This window comes from Panthera leo, chromosome A2 (assembly GCF_018350215.1).
Source record: "Panthera leo isolate Ple1 chromosome A2, P.leo_Ple1_pat1.1, whole genome shotgun sequence".
In the NCBI taxonomy this organism is placed as follows: domain Eukaryota; kingdom Metazoa; phylum Chordata; class Mammalia; order Carnivora; family Felidae; genus Panthera; species Panthera leo.
The window spans coordinates 107,915,127-107,932,823 of record NC_056680.1 but is presented as its reverse complement, the minus strand read 5'-3'; the positions used below and the strand labels follow the sequence as shown (position 1 = coordinate 107,932,823).

The 17,697-nt window shown below is 34.9% G+C and overlaps 1 protein-coding gene across 1 annotated transcript in view; it reads left to right on the top strand.

The window, feature by feature from the left end:
* Positions 1 to 17,697, top strand: part of CRPPA (CDP-L-ribitol pyrophosphorylase A) — a 323,296-nt gene that overhangs the window by 191,672 nt on the left and 113,927 nt on the right. Inside the window, exon 9 of the mRNA XM_042919329.1 lies at positions 5,340 to 5,471. Within this exon, the coding sequence (XP_042775263.1) occupies positions 5,340 to 5,471 (132 nt within the window). The remainder of the gene's footprint in view (positions 1 to 5,339; positions 5,472 to 17,697) is intronic.

Here is a 17,697-nt window from a genome sequence, read left to right as displayed (position 1 = left end):
AAGCATGTGTAGAACTGAATGTAGAAGACATGAGGCACAGAGGAGCATTTTCCAAACTCTGCCAGAAACCTTGCCCACCCACAAAGCCATGAAGCTACCCATATGTTAAATGTTTAAGCAGTTTACTAGTTTATAGGAGTGAATTTGCTATGTCAAAAGAAAATGAAATGAGATGTTCCTTTGCATGTGGGGGTGGAGGGTAGGAAGATATCCTTATCTTTTTTTTATATATGCATGAAAAACAGTTGTTAGAAATGGCATCCTAAATGAGAAATACTGTTACTATAATTTATATGTAGCAAATGAGTCAATAGTTCAAAAGGAGATGAAAGAATATCTACCTAATGTAGCTTATAAGCAAATCTGCAGAACTCAACCTAAATGAAATGTTTTGCTACATTTCCATGGATGCAAGACTGTCCACCCTGTAAGTTTGTTTTATTAAGGCAAAAACATTTACATTTCTCTTGAGCTATCATGATCATTTTGTAGCCCTCTGCTGTATTTGTATAAACCTGCTCTGTCTTTAAAATTAAACTTGATTGCATTATTGTACCAACTGAATTTTTTCCTGGAACTCATAGTAACTGGTGGATTTTAGAAGTTCAAAATTAGTAGCACAATGTAAAGTGTATGCTTAGGTTTCACGGTATTCATATCAGGAAATCCATCTGCTAGAGATTTTCTTCTGTTTCTCATGATGTCGTCAGGCCTTCCCATCTGGTCAAGGAGAACTTTGAGATGCATTGTACATCTTTACTTTTCATAAGTCCATATCCATATCTGTTTCTTTAAAAGCTGATTATGTCAACTATTACAAAATTAAGCACATTCATGAAAAGTGACCTTTATTATGCTCTTAGGTTTTACTACATTTTTGAGTTTACCTGTAGTTTAAATAATTGGTTTCTTAATGGGGAGTATAGTTTGGTGGTTTGATGTGATAACATAGGGAATTTATAGATATATCAATAGCTTGCCTGGAATTCATGTCTATGAATGGTTTTCTTAATTCATGGAATGTTTGGTGAATAGCATTGGCCGACTGGTTTCTTGGCATTCCGTTTCTTTTTTCTTTCCAAGGAACTAGGGTGTCTTGTGTCTAATAGATCTTTAGCTGGAGTGAAAATCCTCCAGTCCTTGACTGACATTTTATGTCTTGGTGAGAACTTAAACTATTGTGCTTTGTTTTTTAGTTCACTATGCAGTTTTGCAATAATACATGTTTCTGTAAAAAAAAAAAAAATAGCTTCTGTGTAAGTGGTAGATAAGGGAGTTAGGTCCATATAATTTGGAAGTGGCATCAACTCATATACAACTTTTTCTAGATAGGAACAGCCAGAAAGATGGGAATAAAATGATAAGGAGAGGAAGGAGAGGAAAAACCTCTCAATTTAGCTGCTGCACTGGAAGCAGAAGGTATTACAACTTTGTTTTGCTTTTTAATATGCTTCACTGATATATTAGTTTCTAAGAGAAGTACAGTAAAACATATGGATTTGTGGATTTGGAAACTGTTCTCATAATTGGGTCAAGTATTTTTTTCCTTCGTGTATTCAAATAATTGTTCTTAGTAATAAGGTTATGATTATAATTTTCTTTCTTTCTTTTTTTTTTTTTTACTATACCCTATTCCTCTGAATTAAGGTTTTTGTCTTAAGCTAAAATGAATCATATTGCTACATCCTTCTTTTTTGGTAGTATTTGCATGGCATATCTTGTTCATCCTTTAATATGTGCTTGTCAGGATGGTTTGCCTTAGATATTTGTCTTACAACTAGCATATTGTTAGATTTTCCTTAAAAAATTCAATCTGATCCTATGAAAGAGTTAAATGTTTTCAATTTATGTGTATTACTTTTATATTTGAGTTCTTTAGACAAGCTTGTTTTGTTACTGCTGTTGGCCAATTGTTTTATTTTTATTTTTGCTACTTTTAATTTACTCCTATAATCTACTCCTATAATTGGTACACATTATCCTTTTCTCCCTCTTCTTAGTTCTAAAACCTATAAAATGTAGTTGTATATAGCTTTAATTAAATACCATTACTTTTTTTAAATATACGTAATTAAGTGTAAGTTAACTCAGTGTAAGGTCTCTAATTTCTGTCCTTGGTTTAAAACAAAACACACATTCAGCACACTTTACCTATTGAACCTTTTCATTTCAGTATAATTTATTCTTGTCTACAATTTAGTTCTACTGCTTTTAAGCTCCCAAAGTTATTACCCTTAGACTCTCTTTTAGGATACTCTTTTAGGAAAATTGAAAAATGAACACCCACTCCTGGCTCTGACTTCACGTGGAGGTTCCACGGGCAGGTGCACTTCCTCCTGGGCCAAGTTCAATGACAGCTTTGCATTGCAGAGCTCCTTTCCCAGTTGTATCTATCATTCCTTCTCCAATTAGTGCATTCCCAGCATTTCCGCTCTTTAATTTCTATGTATTTTTAAATCTCTATGGAGGCTGTAATTATGAAGTAGAATGGTCTTGTCTTTTCTGCTCCTTATGCTATTTTTTCCAGAAACCCTTTCTGTACTTCCCCCGCCCCGGGCCCCCTTAGTTAATTTAAGATTTTTCAGAACTGAAAATTTGTTAGGAAGACTTATATTAAATGAGAAGTGTCTGTCTGCCTCATTCACTATCTAGGCTAACAGTAAGGTTTCCCGGGTTGTACATTGCATAACTCAAGGACATTTCATTGACATAAAGTTTGTTGGGTAAGGTGGTTGCTAGTATTTCATGGTATCTGAATAGTAAGAATAATTACACAGTTGAAAGAGTTAAATAGTACTATGAGGCTTGTAACCCCAAACACCAGCATTGTTCATCATTCCAGATGGTATGGGGCTATGTAATGATCTGGCAGTATGGGCCCAGGAGAGAGTCTTAGCCTTGGCCAGTCTCCTAGCTTTAGATTCATAATATGACTGCAATTTCATAAATGCCTTTTGAGTTTGGGGAATTACCCTGCATTTTTTTTTTTTTTTGGCAAGCCCACAACCAGCAATTTTAGCTTCAGATAGATATTGTAAACTCAGAAGACTAGAAGATGCCTGTGGCACTAGTTTGTGCAACATTATAAAAGACTACAGGACAGGAAAAAAGACGGTGATGGTCATGTCTCTTCCGCTTTAGCTCTTGAGCTCACAATGTCATATTAGTTATAAGGACTGCCTTTCTCCCCCCTCCCTTTTTCTCCCCTATCTTGGCTTCTAAAGGGTGAGGGAAGGAGGTCAGAGAAGGTGGTGGGTGAGCTATCCTTCTAAAAGGCTCAAACTATAAATAGGAACTAGTATCTTTAGTAACAACTGATGTTAGCTTCCTAGGTTTCAGCTAGGGCAACACCTAGTTTCAAGTTAAATTTCACTGAAGGAAAGGTCTAGCATTTATAGTTCATTAACACTTATTCCAGCCTGGCTGTAGTTCACCAGTCTCAAATTATATTTGCTATAAGCAATGTTGCCTGGTAAAAAAAAATCTGAAATTTCATCTTTATAAGTTTTCAGGGAATCACTGCTAGGGGAGGGTGAGCTCAAGATCACAGGGTAACATTGTCTTTTCTTCAGCTATTCAGCGTATAGTAAGGCCTGAGACCCTTTTCTTCCTGCTTTTCATCTTCATTGTTTTTTGTTTTGTTTTGTTTTGCTTTGTTTTTTCTTTTTTCTATTCTTTTTGTTTCTTTTTTTTTTAATTTTTTTTTCAACGTTTATTTATTTTTGAGACAGAGAGAGACAGAGCATGAACAGGGGAGGGGCCGAGAGAGAGGGAGACACAGAATCTGAAACAGGCTGCAGGCTGTGAGCGGTCAGCACAGAGCCCCACGCGGGGCTCGAACTCACGGGCCGAGAGATCATGACCTGAGCCGAAGTCGGACGCTCTACCAACCGAGCCACCCAGGCGCCCCTCTTTTTGTTTCTTAATGATAGAGCATTTTTAAGGAAAAAAGCCTTTATTGTCACTTTAAAGTTTAGGAAGAAGCAATGACATATGTATGTCTCTCTTTTTTTTTTTTAAATATATGAAATTTATTGTCAAATTGGTTTCCATACAACACTCAGTGCTCATCCCAACAGGTGCCCTCCTCAATACCCATCACCCACCCCCCCCTCCCTCCCACCCCCCATCAGCCCTCAGTTTGTTCTCAGTTTTATTTAAGAATCTCTTATGCTTTGGCTCTCTCCCACTCTAACCTCTTTTTTTTTTCTTCCCCTCCCCCATGGGTTCCTGTTAAGTTTCTCAGGATCCACGTAAGAGTGGACACATATGGTATCTGTCTTTCTCTGTATGGCTTATTTCACTTACCTTACCTACTGAATTAATATACATAAATGTCCTAACATAATTCTCTTTTAAAATTGATATTTTAAAAGTACTTTTCCCTGGACAAGCAAAATGCAATCTGTTGGGTGAACACTCAGTCCCTTGTGTTAAAGAACATAATAAAATTTTATTGTGTATTTTCTATAGAGTGTATTTCTATATCGAAGAATGGAGGAAGGGAAGGGATTAGTATAAGAGTTTTTGAGTGGGGTAGATTTTAAAATGCTTCTAGATAATAAATACGTGTAATTGAACAAATTGTAAATTTTAAGAGTTACAATTCTTGATACTGTGAAAAAAATACAAATATTTCTTAATGTTTATTCTGTGTTTGCATTTGCATTTTATTTTGATATTATTGTGATTTAGATAGTTTATGTCCCAGAAAAGACAAACATTATCCTAAAACTTCAAATTTGAAGAAAGGAGGAAATCTTATCCTGAGCTCCTTAAAATTTAAATGAAAAATAATGCTTAAAAAATAGTCATTGGAATAATTTCATGAAAAATATTATTTAACACTGCAAAAAATTATATAATTCTGGATTTACTCTAAGACATAGATGATTTATTAGAATTTGAATTATCAGTTTGAAAGGGATTCTAAAAAGCTATGAATGTAATAGAGCACTTCCTTGAATTTTATTAATATTAGTAATTGCTTAATTTATCATATTTCTACCTAGTCTAGTTGCAGTTTATAAATTAAGCTAGGTGAATAGTGGAAATCATGTTTTTTTTTATACATTTGACTCTGACACAAGTGGAAATAGAATATTGGCATTTTATATTTTTCAACATCGTGTTCTCAGTGACTGTTTATTGTCTTTGTATTTGTAAAGGATACAGGAATCTTACTGAGCATTTATGGCTTGATATGCTTATCTAGAAATTAACGCAAACTGTTAAATATTATAATATTATATTTGTATTTTGAGCTTTTTTAATGTTATATTTTTCAAAGCAAAGAGAAAGGATTATATTCTAATGTGACCTTTTGTATTATTTTGCAGGTGTATTTTCTTGATTATAAATCAGTACCTTTTGATCAGAAAATGGAAAACCTAATGCAGATTAGGGAATATGCAAAGGAAGTGAAAAAGAGAAATATTTTATTATGTGGTCTTCTTATATATTATCCACAGGTAGGTAAAATTTTGGTCTCAGATTTATGTTCTGTACACTACAGTTGTAAGGGTGAGAACGTGAGCTGTTAAAAGCAAAGATACAATAATGATGAGAAGAATTTTGGCTAGAAAGTTACCCATCTATTCATGTTCTGTAGTAGGTGGAACCTCTCTTGACTCTAACGGAAAAATTTATTTATTTATTTATTTATTAAAAAAAATTTTTTTTTTGTTTATTTATTTTTGAGACAGAGACAGAGCGTGAACAGGGGAGGGGCAGAGAGAGAGAGAAACACAGAATCCAAAACAGGCTCTAGGCTCTGAGCTGTCAGCACAGAGCCCGACACGGGGCTCGAACTCACTGTGAGATCATGACCTGAGCCGAAGTCGGACGCTTAACCGACTGAGCCACCCAGGCGCCCCAAAATTAAAAAAAAAAAATGTTTTGATTAACAAAAAAAGTGAAATTGGTGAATATCTTATACAAGGTGGCCCTCATGGATTGTCCAAATTTAGCAAATAAAAAATACAGAATATCTGAATACATTTGAATTTCAAATAAACAATAAATTATTTTTTTTTAATTAAAATAAATTTTTAAGTTTATTTATTTTTGACAGAGACAGAGTCCAAGCATGAGCTGGGGAGGGCAGAGAGAGAAAGGGAGACACAGAATCTGAAGCAGGCTCCAGGCTCCAAGCTGTCGGCACAGAGCCTGACGTGGGGCTCAAACTTAGGAACTGTGAGATGGTGACCTGGGCCGAAGTGAGACGCTTAACCAACTGAGCCACCCAGGCACCCCTAAACAATAAATTAAGTATGCCCCAAATTTGGAATTCAAAATTTGAAATTCAAATTGAAATAGACTTTTGTATTTAACTGAGTTCACAACTCAGCCATTTGTATAGTTTGAAATGGCTTGTTTCTTTTATGTTGTGCTAAAAATGTTGGTGATAAGGTTTTTAATTACTTGAAAGCAGTGCCTGGCACTCATATTATAAGAGGGCATGGTATTTAATCAGGGAAAAATTCTTACTGTCCCTGTATTCAAAACAGAAAGTTAGTTAGGCTGAAGGCAAAATGAATTAGGATTATAGATTCTGAGTGCAGAGAAATGCTATTTAAATCAGACTCCTTAGAGAATCTGTTAGGGAAGATGGATTTGCCCTTTGTGCATAGATTGCTTTCTCTGAAATGGCAGAATGCTTTGTAGTTTGTTACAGGTACCCCACAGGAATCAAGAAAGTGAAATAATCCATGGGGTTTTTAATGGTGTAGAATAAAAGTGATTTGGTATTGACTATGTAAGGAATGACAGACATTGAAAGTTATATAGTTGATGAATAACAGTTATTGTTTGTGAGATTTTTAAGGTACCTTGTTAGCCTGAAGGTAACAATATTTATTTTGAAACAATGGATTTTAATTAAATATAAGAACCATCGTTTAGCCAGTTCCTTGGTTTCCTTTGAGATGGTTTTCTCTGCTTCTAAAATATGTAAGCATTACTTCCAGTTGGTTATCAAGTACGAGGCAAAGCTGAATTTACTTAGGATCATGGAAGTGCAATATGTTAGTGTTATAAGGACTGTTCAAGTCAGAACAGCCAAGGACTAAAGATACACACTTGCGGGAAAGCGCATAACTGGCAGAATAAGAATAAAAACTTGGGTCTGTATCTTTGTTCAAGAATATTTCCTCTTCACTAGAGTGTCTTTGGTTGTACTCCAGATTATTGTGGTAGGAATGATCAGTTCTTTCTCCTGGGCCATGCAAAGGAGTCATGGATACACAGTAGTAACGCTATACTATCCAGATATAAAATACAGTTCTTTGAAAAAAAATCTCAAAAGCTGAGAACTGGTAGAGCACACACACTCTCTGGGATTCTGTTTTTCCTATGATTTAGGCTAAGCACAAAGAGTCTGTATGCATTGTAGTTGACATGCCAGTGGACAGTATGGTCTGAATGAAATATAGCCTGCCTAGTGAAATTTGAATTTCGGATAAACGCTAATTTTTCGTATGTCAAAATATTGCATGAAACATACTTAACACTAAAATTCTTTGTTATCCCGCCTGAAATTCAAATGTAACTAGGCATCTTGTGTTGTTATTTACTAAACCTGGTAACCCTTGTAGAGTTGATACTCACAATAAAATGCTTCATTTCCTCCCAACTGGCATGCTCTACACATTAGTGGAATGCAGTTGCATATCTATGTGACTCTGTACCTGGGAAGGCTTCCTGGTCGGAAAAGTGGCCTTGTTGAAAAGGAGCCACCTTTCCGGCCTACTACTTTGTATCTGACCATTATTTTGAGCAAATTTGGACCTGTCAACCGAGCTATCTACTTAGCTATCAGGAGTGGGGAAAAGATGACCTTGCAAAGCCTTCAAGATATGTCTCTCATCTTTTTAGGAAGCAAAGATAGCTTAAGTAGATGTTGCTTTTGTTTTCCTAAAAATAGAATAGTAAAGATGTTTCAAATATGTGAGGACATTTAAAATACAGTGTTTAATTTTGTCCTTAAAGACACAGGTGTCAGTTGGCTGTTAGCTCAACACATGTCCAGTGCATAATTCTACCTTAAAGAGCATTTACCAAAGGACCCTGGAATGTTCATCAGATACCCCATTAAAAAGGGCTATGGTTAAAAAATTGGGGAGACATCAGTGAATAGAGTTAAACAGATGTCTTCTCTGAAGGGCTTTTCACAAATGCTTAATATACTAATGAACATTTTATATCTCCAAATTGGGGACAAACTGCATGCTGTTTTCCATTTTCTATTATACCTGATTAAGCATAGACAACTCATGAGGCTATTCTCTAAATGAAACTTCGGGGAATAGCGCTCATAAATAGTCCACGTGTAAAGAAAGCAGTACCTCTGGACAGTCTTTTACTTTTTTTTTTTTTTTTTAATCTGTGACTTTTTAATTCAGTACTAATTTTTCCACTTAGTTAAATCAGTATCTTTAATTTTGAGTGCCTACTTGACAAGTATTATATCAACACTAAGAATACCAAGTTTCGTAAGGTGGAACTTCTGTCATTGTTTAGTGCGAAGAGTGTTGGTTTGTACTTTCCGTGGTGCCGGGACACATAGCTTTTTGTAGTGTTCATATGTTGAACTTTGTTCCCTAAATAAATCTATCTCTATGATAAGCATTAGGGTGTTTTCATAGATTGTTATTATGTGTCCTTTTCAGTCTCTGATCTGTGAAACCTAGATCAGTGAAATACAGAAAGATTTTTGACCATTTTTCATAAGACATAGCATTAAGAGTTTGTTTGGGTAGGCTTTCAGTTTACTGGTAACTCCTCCTTGGAAGATAAAATGGATTGGCTTCAGTATCTGTGCTTGTACGTGTGGTCTTTCTAGCTTTAAGAAGACCTGCATTGTTATGTATATAGTACCTCTGGTTATGTGCATGGTCTGGACTGCTTGGCTGCTCCTTCACAGTGTTGACATACATGATAATTATAATTAAATAGAATTGTGCAAGCTTTTTTTTTTCTTTTTAAACATATGATGCTGTAAAGCCTCTATTTGTGTTTGTATAGAGTTCCCCATAAATATGTAGGGCTTTCTGTGGTGAATTTAAACTTGTTAATTGTATTTCAATCGTTTATCTTTTTGGATCTGTAATATAACCTATGATCAATTAGCCATAGTTTCTTCATAATTAGACATTTGCAGTCTCTGTGCATCTTTAGGGAAGAAACTGATTTGGAAAAGGTTAAGGATTGATTCCTTCTTGAGTATAAATGTTCTACAATGTTATCCATGATCAGTTACTGATAATTCCTTGATAATTCACTTACTCACAAGTGCCATCTAATTATATAATGTTTCAACTCAACTCAATTTATCCATATTTTTTTATTGATATAAGAAATTTTAACAAATGCTTTGCTTAGCTCTAGATATACTTCATAAGTTTGCATTTTTTTCTGATCATAGAGATAACATTTGGTAAATTACTGAATATGTTCCTTAGCTATATCAATGTAGTAAAGAATAAATTAACTTTTTCCAAAATTGACTTTAAAATATTCTGCTAGCTTCAAAAAATTAGTCCTTTAAAATAAATACCTTATGATTTCATTCATATGTGGAATTTAAGAAATAAAATAGGTGAACATAGGGGAAGGGAAGGAAAAATAAGATAAACAGAGAGAGAGGCAAACCATAAGAGACTTTTTTTTTTATTTAAAGTTTTTTTCAAGTTTTTTTTTTTAATGTTTATTTTTGATAGGGAGAGCTTGAGACTGAGTCTGAGTGGGGGGAGAGGCAGAGAAAGAGGGAGACACAGAATCTGAAGCAGGCTCCAGGCTCGGAGCTGTTAGCACAGAGCCCAACGCTGGGTTTGAACTCAGGAACCACGAGTTTGTGACCTGAGCCAAAGTTGGACACTTAACTGACTGAGCCACCCAGGTGCCCCAAGAGACTCTTAAATACAGAAAACAAACTAAGGGTTTCTGGAGAGGAGGTTGGTGGGGGAATGAGCTAAATGGGTGATGGTCATTAAAGAGGGTACCTCTTAGGATGAACACTGAGTGTTGTATGTAAGTGATGAAGCCCTAAATTCTACTCCTGAAACCATTTTTACACCATATGTTAACTAACTTGCATCTAATTAAAATTTAAAAAAAAGGAAAAAAGAAAATAGATTCTTTGTGGGTAACTTCAACTTAGACTTATGGATCAAGTGGCTGGCTTGACCATTTATGTATTAAGTTTTCTGACTTTATCATCGAGTGCTCAGTTCCTCAAGTTGTAAATAAATAAGGAAAGATTTGAAATTTATGTTTTAGGCTAGAAACGTAGCATAAAGTTAGCCCTTAAAATTTGTTGGATGAATTTAAATCAAGTCCTATTCCTCTTTCTAAAATAACCTTACAAGCATAACTGTGAATAATTAAAATCAGGTTTTATAGCTTAATCTACATAAAGGATCTTAATCCCCCTTTTAAGTATTCTTTTAAATTTATATGTAAAATATTACTCTTCATCTTATTATTCTAAGTTTATGATGCAAGTTGTCATGAGGTCCATGATATAAATTATGTATTTTGGGAACCTGTGCTAATTATTTCAAATCTGTATGTGATGATAAAATAGTGAAGTTATAGACACTTAGTATTTCTGGCATGAACTGTTCAAGACCATAGTTCAGAGCTTTCAGTGTTTGTTGAAGTCTAAAAAATTTTTTTTCATGTCACAACTCTGATTTTCAAGGCAAACATTTGCAAGTATATTTTTAAAAAATGTTTCCTGTAATTAACTGGTGATAATATGTAAACTGTTTTCCTGAGTTCTGTGAGCCAATTCTAGCAAATTATCAAACACAAGGGTTGGGGGGGAGTTTGTTATGGGAACCCCTGATCTATATATAGCCTGTTGGTAAGGAGTACAGATGACCCTGACTTAGATTGCCATCTGAACCAGAAGGTAGTCTTGTGGGACTGAACCATTAACCTTTATGGTCTGTGCTCATTCTGGGTAGTTAGTGTCAGAATTGTTTAGTGTGGGAAAAATAAAATAATGACCATTTGGTATCAGAAGTGTTGAGAATAGAAAGACAGTTATCCATTTGTTGAATATAAAACTTGATATATGTTTTATGTACCCAGTACCACTAGAAATGTTCCAAACTGTGGGCATTCTTTCGGTAATGAAAATGCTGTGACTTAGAGCCTCCCGCAAGTTGACAGTAGAGTTGTAGCATGAAAAAGAAACTTTGTTGTTACTGTAATACAACTTAAACCATACTCATCATTTCACAGATGGGGCTTCTAGGTTCAAAAGATATGATTCCAATGATAAGTATCTTTTTTGATGTCATTGTATAGACAGTGCACCATTGAATAATGTACCCACTGCTTTTTGCATTCAGCTTTATCCCTCTTCTTCACAAAGATAGCATGAAAAATCTTAGCAGGTATTTTTCTCAAGTCCAGACCTAACATTTGTACACTTTTCTCTTGTTTGAGTGTTCTACTGGTATTCTGGGAGGAAGAAATAAGTTTAAGTTGTTTTGATGAAGTTACATTAGGCCCAGCTGATGAATGATTTTCTGTGCCAGTGGCTTCTAAATACTGGTTCTTGTAAAAGTCCTTAGCTGGCAGTATTATATTCACCTGACAAATTTAATAAATATATATTTCTAGCCTGTACCTTAGGGAATCTATTTCAATCGATCAGGCATATACCTGGGGCTCTATATATTTCACAAGCTCAAGCCCTGATGAAAGTGTAATGTGAACCAGATTTGGATGATTGACTTAGGTGAGTGGTTCTTCAGTATATTGACATACTGGAATGAACTGTTGACCCTCTTTAGGTTATTTATGACTGTCACCTCTGTGGAGGCTCTGGGATACCAGATGACATGATGGAATGTTGAGATGAACTTGAGTAAGGGAATGAAGAATGACCATTTGAAAAAGTTTCTCCGCTAACTCTGAGATCATCTCTTCTTGTTCATTAAGAGCAAACATTCTAAACACTCATAAACTATCTGGTTAAGGTTCTTAGTTGTAAACAAAATGTATCAGTGGTTGTGTAAAAGAAAGTTTTATTTTAGTACATTTTGTATCTTAAAGAATTTCTGAAGAGTCGTGAAGCCAAGATTGGATACCACCTAGTCAAGAACAGTTCAGGGGGCAGAAATGCTCAGCTCCTCTGTGACTGTGCCAGTAAAAGTGCCTTCCATCACTGACTCTGGGTACATGTGATGCTAGGAAACTACAGGTAGAAACTGTACCATAGATCATACAGAAAATTCAAAGTCTTTGCCTTAGACCTACTTTCCCTGTTTCTGGAACCAAGCCAACCTGCTCACTGCTACCTTCTAAGTCTCCTGTATGTGCATAGCAGAATCCATAGAATTTTGATAAAACAGAATCTGAAGAAAGGTAGTTTTTTTTTCCTCTGTAGTCTCTCTAGCATATTAACGAAAACTGGGGTATGGTTGGAGAAGGTATTGGTTGAACCACTTGGCATTGTTAGCCCCATCAACCTAGGTGAAAGAATTTTGTCCTAGGTTGAAATCACAGTACCTTTAACATGTTATATTGACTGTCAAGAGCTTGTCATTTACCTGAATCCAGGCCTCCATGTGGTATTTTAATGTCACAATTTACACATTTTTTTAAATAAAATTTTACACCTGAATTTTTATGACAATAGAATTTGTAAACTCTGTAAAATTTATAAAGTCCTGTACCAGTTTTTTAATTTAATCTATACATTTTACATGCTCAAGGATTTAGAAATAGAAGCACACAGGCTTATGGCTAAAGATTTTTCCAAAACTATTATTTAACTGATTATTTCTTGGTCTGAATTAGCATCATCCCATCTAATTGAAACAACTAGCTATATGAGCTTGAACAAGTGATATAATTTGTGTAGGTCTTTTCATTTGTAAAATGCAGAATCAGAAATTTTTGAAGCCTCCACTGGATGAGAAGATGGAGACACAGGAGGTGGGCACATGACAGTATGACATGACCCCAATGTCACATGACCCCATCAACCGTTATTCACTCTGACAGGGAAATTCTGAACCTGAGCCTAGATATTCTTCCCTCTTCTTATGTGACCATAAACTTTACCCATAATATTATTTCATTTATTTTGTTGAGAAATTATTTGTTGTAGTTGATATATTTCATTATAATTGAGAGAGGGAACTGTTTTTTTGTGGGTTTTTTCTGTTTTTTTTTTTTTTTCTTTTTTTTTTTTTTTTTCTGGAGGTTGAAATTCTAAGATCCCAGTGCTTGCTTGGTCAAGTTCTGGTGAAGACCCTGTTCCCTGTTGCAGGCTACCATTTTCTCATAGCGTCCTTACGTGTCAGGGAGAGGGGGAGGCCTCTCTGGGGTCTGTTTTAATGATAGCACTAATCTATTCATGAGGATTTCACTCTCATGACTTAATCACCAACCAAAGCCTTCACTTTTTAATACTAACACATTCTGGGGGTTAGAATTTCAACAGGAATTTTGACAGGAGACACAAACACCCAGTCTGTGACAGGAAACCAATTAGCATCCATCAGTGAAATGTTAAAATAGTAAACAAGTTAGCATGGCAGGGACTGTGTACCATTTTAGTCTATGCATTTTCCTCTGTCTCCTTTCTTCTCAGAGCTGTCATTCCACTGGGTTTGATGAAGTGGGAAATAGGTCTTTGGAAACAAAGTTTGGCTTTTTGAGTATTTTTCACAAGGTGAGGCCATTGGGAAGGACTGCACCAGTTGGCAGAAATAGAAAATCCAAGTCTTGGAGAGGTCAGAAGGTAACGTGATGAGCTTAGTTACTTTCTCACTGCTCATCAGTGTCACTCTTTCTTCAACTACAGCTCTGGAAAGCATATAAAAAGTGAAGAAATTTACCAAAGCAGGTTTCTAATTCTGTGGTTTTTTAAAAAAAATTATTTGTAAAAGATTAGAGATTTTTCTATAAACCTCCACAATAGGATATGGAATGGTGAAATGAAGTGTTTTAGCAACAACATCAACTTAAATAAAGCTGTGTAAATTGATTTTCCGTCACAAAGTGTAAGCCAGATCTCTCTACTCGATGAGTTAAATACTATTGTCCTTTTCTACTGCCTGGGTTTTCAAAGTCTTGTATGTACGGTAAAGGACATTCAGTAATCATTCTTGTTGGTGGATCTCTTTGTCATTTACTCCGGGTAAGTTCATAATGAAACACTGAGAACTGTATGAACAGGTCAAACTGCTGTAGCATACTTTTGTGCCAAAAGACCTAAATTTGTAAGCTAGAGTTGATACCAGTCTTTCCCTCTTAACTGCATCCCGTTTGCTCTCTGTCCTCTAACATGAGTCATCCTTGAAGTATGATCATTTAGAGAATAGGTATATGCTATCAAATAGCAGAACAGTGATTTTTAATGATAATCTTGGAGGAGGTTAGACTTAAAACTCCACTTCCCGCAGCAAGCAATTACTTGTAGTTTAACTGGGAATTATTTACTTAGCACACAATTCTTTCCATGGCACTGAATCATGTGGCATGCACACCAAACATGCTGTACCAAATCTGTTTACAGAAACCCATAATACCCTGTTCAGAGTAATCAGACTGTTTTGATGTGGGAATGTTTATGAGACTAAATATTTTTCACTTCCAATATTGTTTTGGCTTTTAATGTTTAAACTTAGTCATTCTTTGGGAAAATAGGAAGATCATAAAATATAATGTGTCTTCCAAATTGTGTGAGATTAAAAAACAAAACACTTTTTAGGGAGTTTGGATAGCTTACTTAGCCTCATTAGAGTGGCAATAAGCTATTATACTTAGATATACATAAATGAAATGGTGTATTAGGTACAAACTTCTGCTACAGATCTCCACTTAATTTTTTGGAATAAATGAAGCAACATTATGAATGAAAATGGCCTTGGAAAACTAATGCACTTATTTTTTCGAATAATGTATTAGTTAGCTATTACTGCATAACAAATTATTCTCAAACTTAGTGGCTTAAAAAAATGTTTATAATCTCACAGTCTCTGTGGGTTCAGCTGTCTGGGCCTTTCTCAAGACTCAAGTCATCTCAAGGCTCCACTGGTAGTGATCTGCTTCCTAGCTCACTTATCTGGCTTTTGGAAGGATTTGGTTCTTCTGGGCCCTTTTGCACTGAGGCCTCAGATCTTTACAAGCTTGTGGTTGGGGCCTGTTCATAGAGTATCTCACGGTGTTAGACCATGCAAGAGAGAGGACCAAGAAAAAAGTCAGTCTTCTAGAACATAATCACCAAGTGACATCCCATCATCTTTCTTGTGTTCTGTCCATTGGAAGTAAATTACTAGGCTCTATGCACCCCCTGGGGAAATGATTACACAAGGGCATGTATACTTGGAGGTGGTGATGATTAGGAGTCATATCAGACACGGTCTTCCACAATAATACCTGAGTTCAAATATTAAGGTTAAATATTTCTTGATACCTACCCCATGCAGAGTAAGGGGTTGGTAACCTTAAATTGGGCTAGAAATGTTTTAATGAAAAACCTAGGTTGTGTATATGTAATAAGTAATATATATGCATGTACATATGATCATACACATTTTTGATATGTGAATAGAATAATAACAGCTGAAGATGTCGTAGCAGAGAGATGAAGAGCAAAGAAATAGCAACTTACCTTGATGTAATCTATATAATTTTTTTTTTTTTAAGAGCTTGATTTAGGTCAAATTCATATCAAGTCCGTATCAAATATCCATACATCAAAAAGATAAACATATGTTTGTAGATAGGCTATCTTATTTGAGTTCTAGTGAGTGAACCTTGAATTACAAAATAATAGCTATAAAGTGGTGGTATTGTCTTCAATAAGTTGAGACCTATTACATTAAGAGTATATAACCCAGAAATGTTTTGTCGTAGAGGCTTGGAGAAGAGTTTCCAGAAAAGATAGGTGTCGTAGGAAGTCTAAATGACTAGGAATAAAAGGAATCCAATGAATCTGACATTGTATTGGTAATTTTCAGGGAAGACAGCTTTGTAGACTTACAGAAAATATTGAGAAACTTTATTGGGAGTCATGATTTTCTATAAACCTTCCCCGCAGCAAAACTGCTATAATACTAATATCAAAGCAAAGTCAAAAATAGGATTTAATTTTAGTTGCCATGAGTCTGATACTTTGACTCATGAAATAGGAAAAAAAAAAAAAATAGACATGGCAAATAGGGTGAAAGAGTAAACTAAATAATTAGTTCCTGGAAAATTGAGAGTTTTCAAATGTATATGGCATTATGTCAGCCCTTTGAAATAAAGTGTGTTGTATATATACTCTGAGTTTAATGTGGATTTTCCTTAAATAACATTGGAAGGAGATACCTTTCTCTGTTTATTTTCATTCTATGGAAGACTAATTATCCAAACTTCAGAAGCAGCTGTACAAAGAACTCTAAAATTGCAACATTTAACTGAATCAAGTGGAGAACTTCACGTGCATGCTAGAGGACTTGAAGACATCAAGTAGAGTGGGAAATGAAATTAAGAGAAATGTGAAGTCAAGATAATTATTTTAAGATTTGACATTCTAAGCCAATGACAGCATCTCTGAATACTTGGAAATATTTGGGTCCCATTGACTATTAGATATTTCATGTCCTTGAGATTAAGAGTAATATTTGTAAGACCAGAGACTATGTGAGGACTCTTTTCCAGAAATGAGATATCTAACCAGTATGAATTCCTTACTTTCTACCCCAGTCACTATTTAGGAAGAAGGGTAGTTTGTAAAATTAGAATATGTCTTTATTGTCTCTGACAATTCTATTAGCATTTCTGATTATGATCGTAATGGAAATACAGAGGTACCTTCTCCACTGAGAATCAGGGAGATATGAGTAATGTTTGGCAAATAGATTTGTGTATAGAAAATGGTAGGTTTATTAGTTTTCCTTCTATCTCATTACTCACCTTTGACAACTGCTAAGGAAATGTATTTTAATTAACCTTCAACTTCCTCTAACTGAATGCATAATGGCATTTATATACTAACGCTATTAGGAAATGAGTTGGTAGCAAACATATCTACAGTTAACTTGTAGAATCCGAATTTTAATGGAAAGAAAAACATATTTTACAAACACTATGCATGATGAGTATTATGCTTCTGTCATTATTTATATGTTATGTTTGTCATCACAATATCGTGCTGAAAACCTGTATTAGGAAAATAAGTAAGGAAATAGTGTTCAAAGAATACCACAGATAATTTACCACCTTTTCAACTAAAATTACATAGTTTAATTGCATTTTTACCGTATTATCTTTTTAAAAATGATTCTCATTGTGTATTTATGGCCTTTAAAAGGTCTAAATCAAAATACATTTTTTAACTAGGCCACGGATCTGCTACATGAACAATTTTTTTTTTTTTTTTTTTTTTTACAAAGATCATTCAGGAGAAAAGGAAGTTAATTATTAGTAGGACACGTTTTACTTTTGTTTACCACAAAAACATTTTCCGTTAAAATTATTCAGAGAAAATGCAGGGGTTTTTTTTGTTTTTGTTTTTGTTTTTACATACGTTGCAAGCTGAAATTAGAGCAATGTGAAGTGTATTACAATAAGGACCATGAAACAAATCTGTGCCACCTACTGGTGTGCTCTTCTTATATCGGGCTTGCAAGTGGGAGCCGACTTTGTGCTCTCTTCTTACTATAAAGATAGGAAACAAAACAA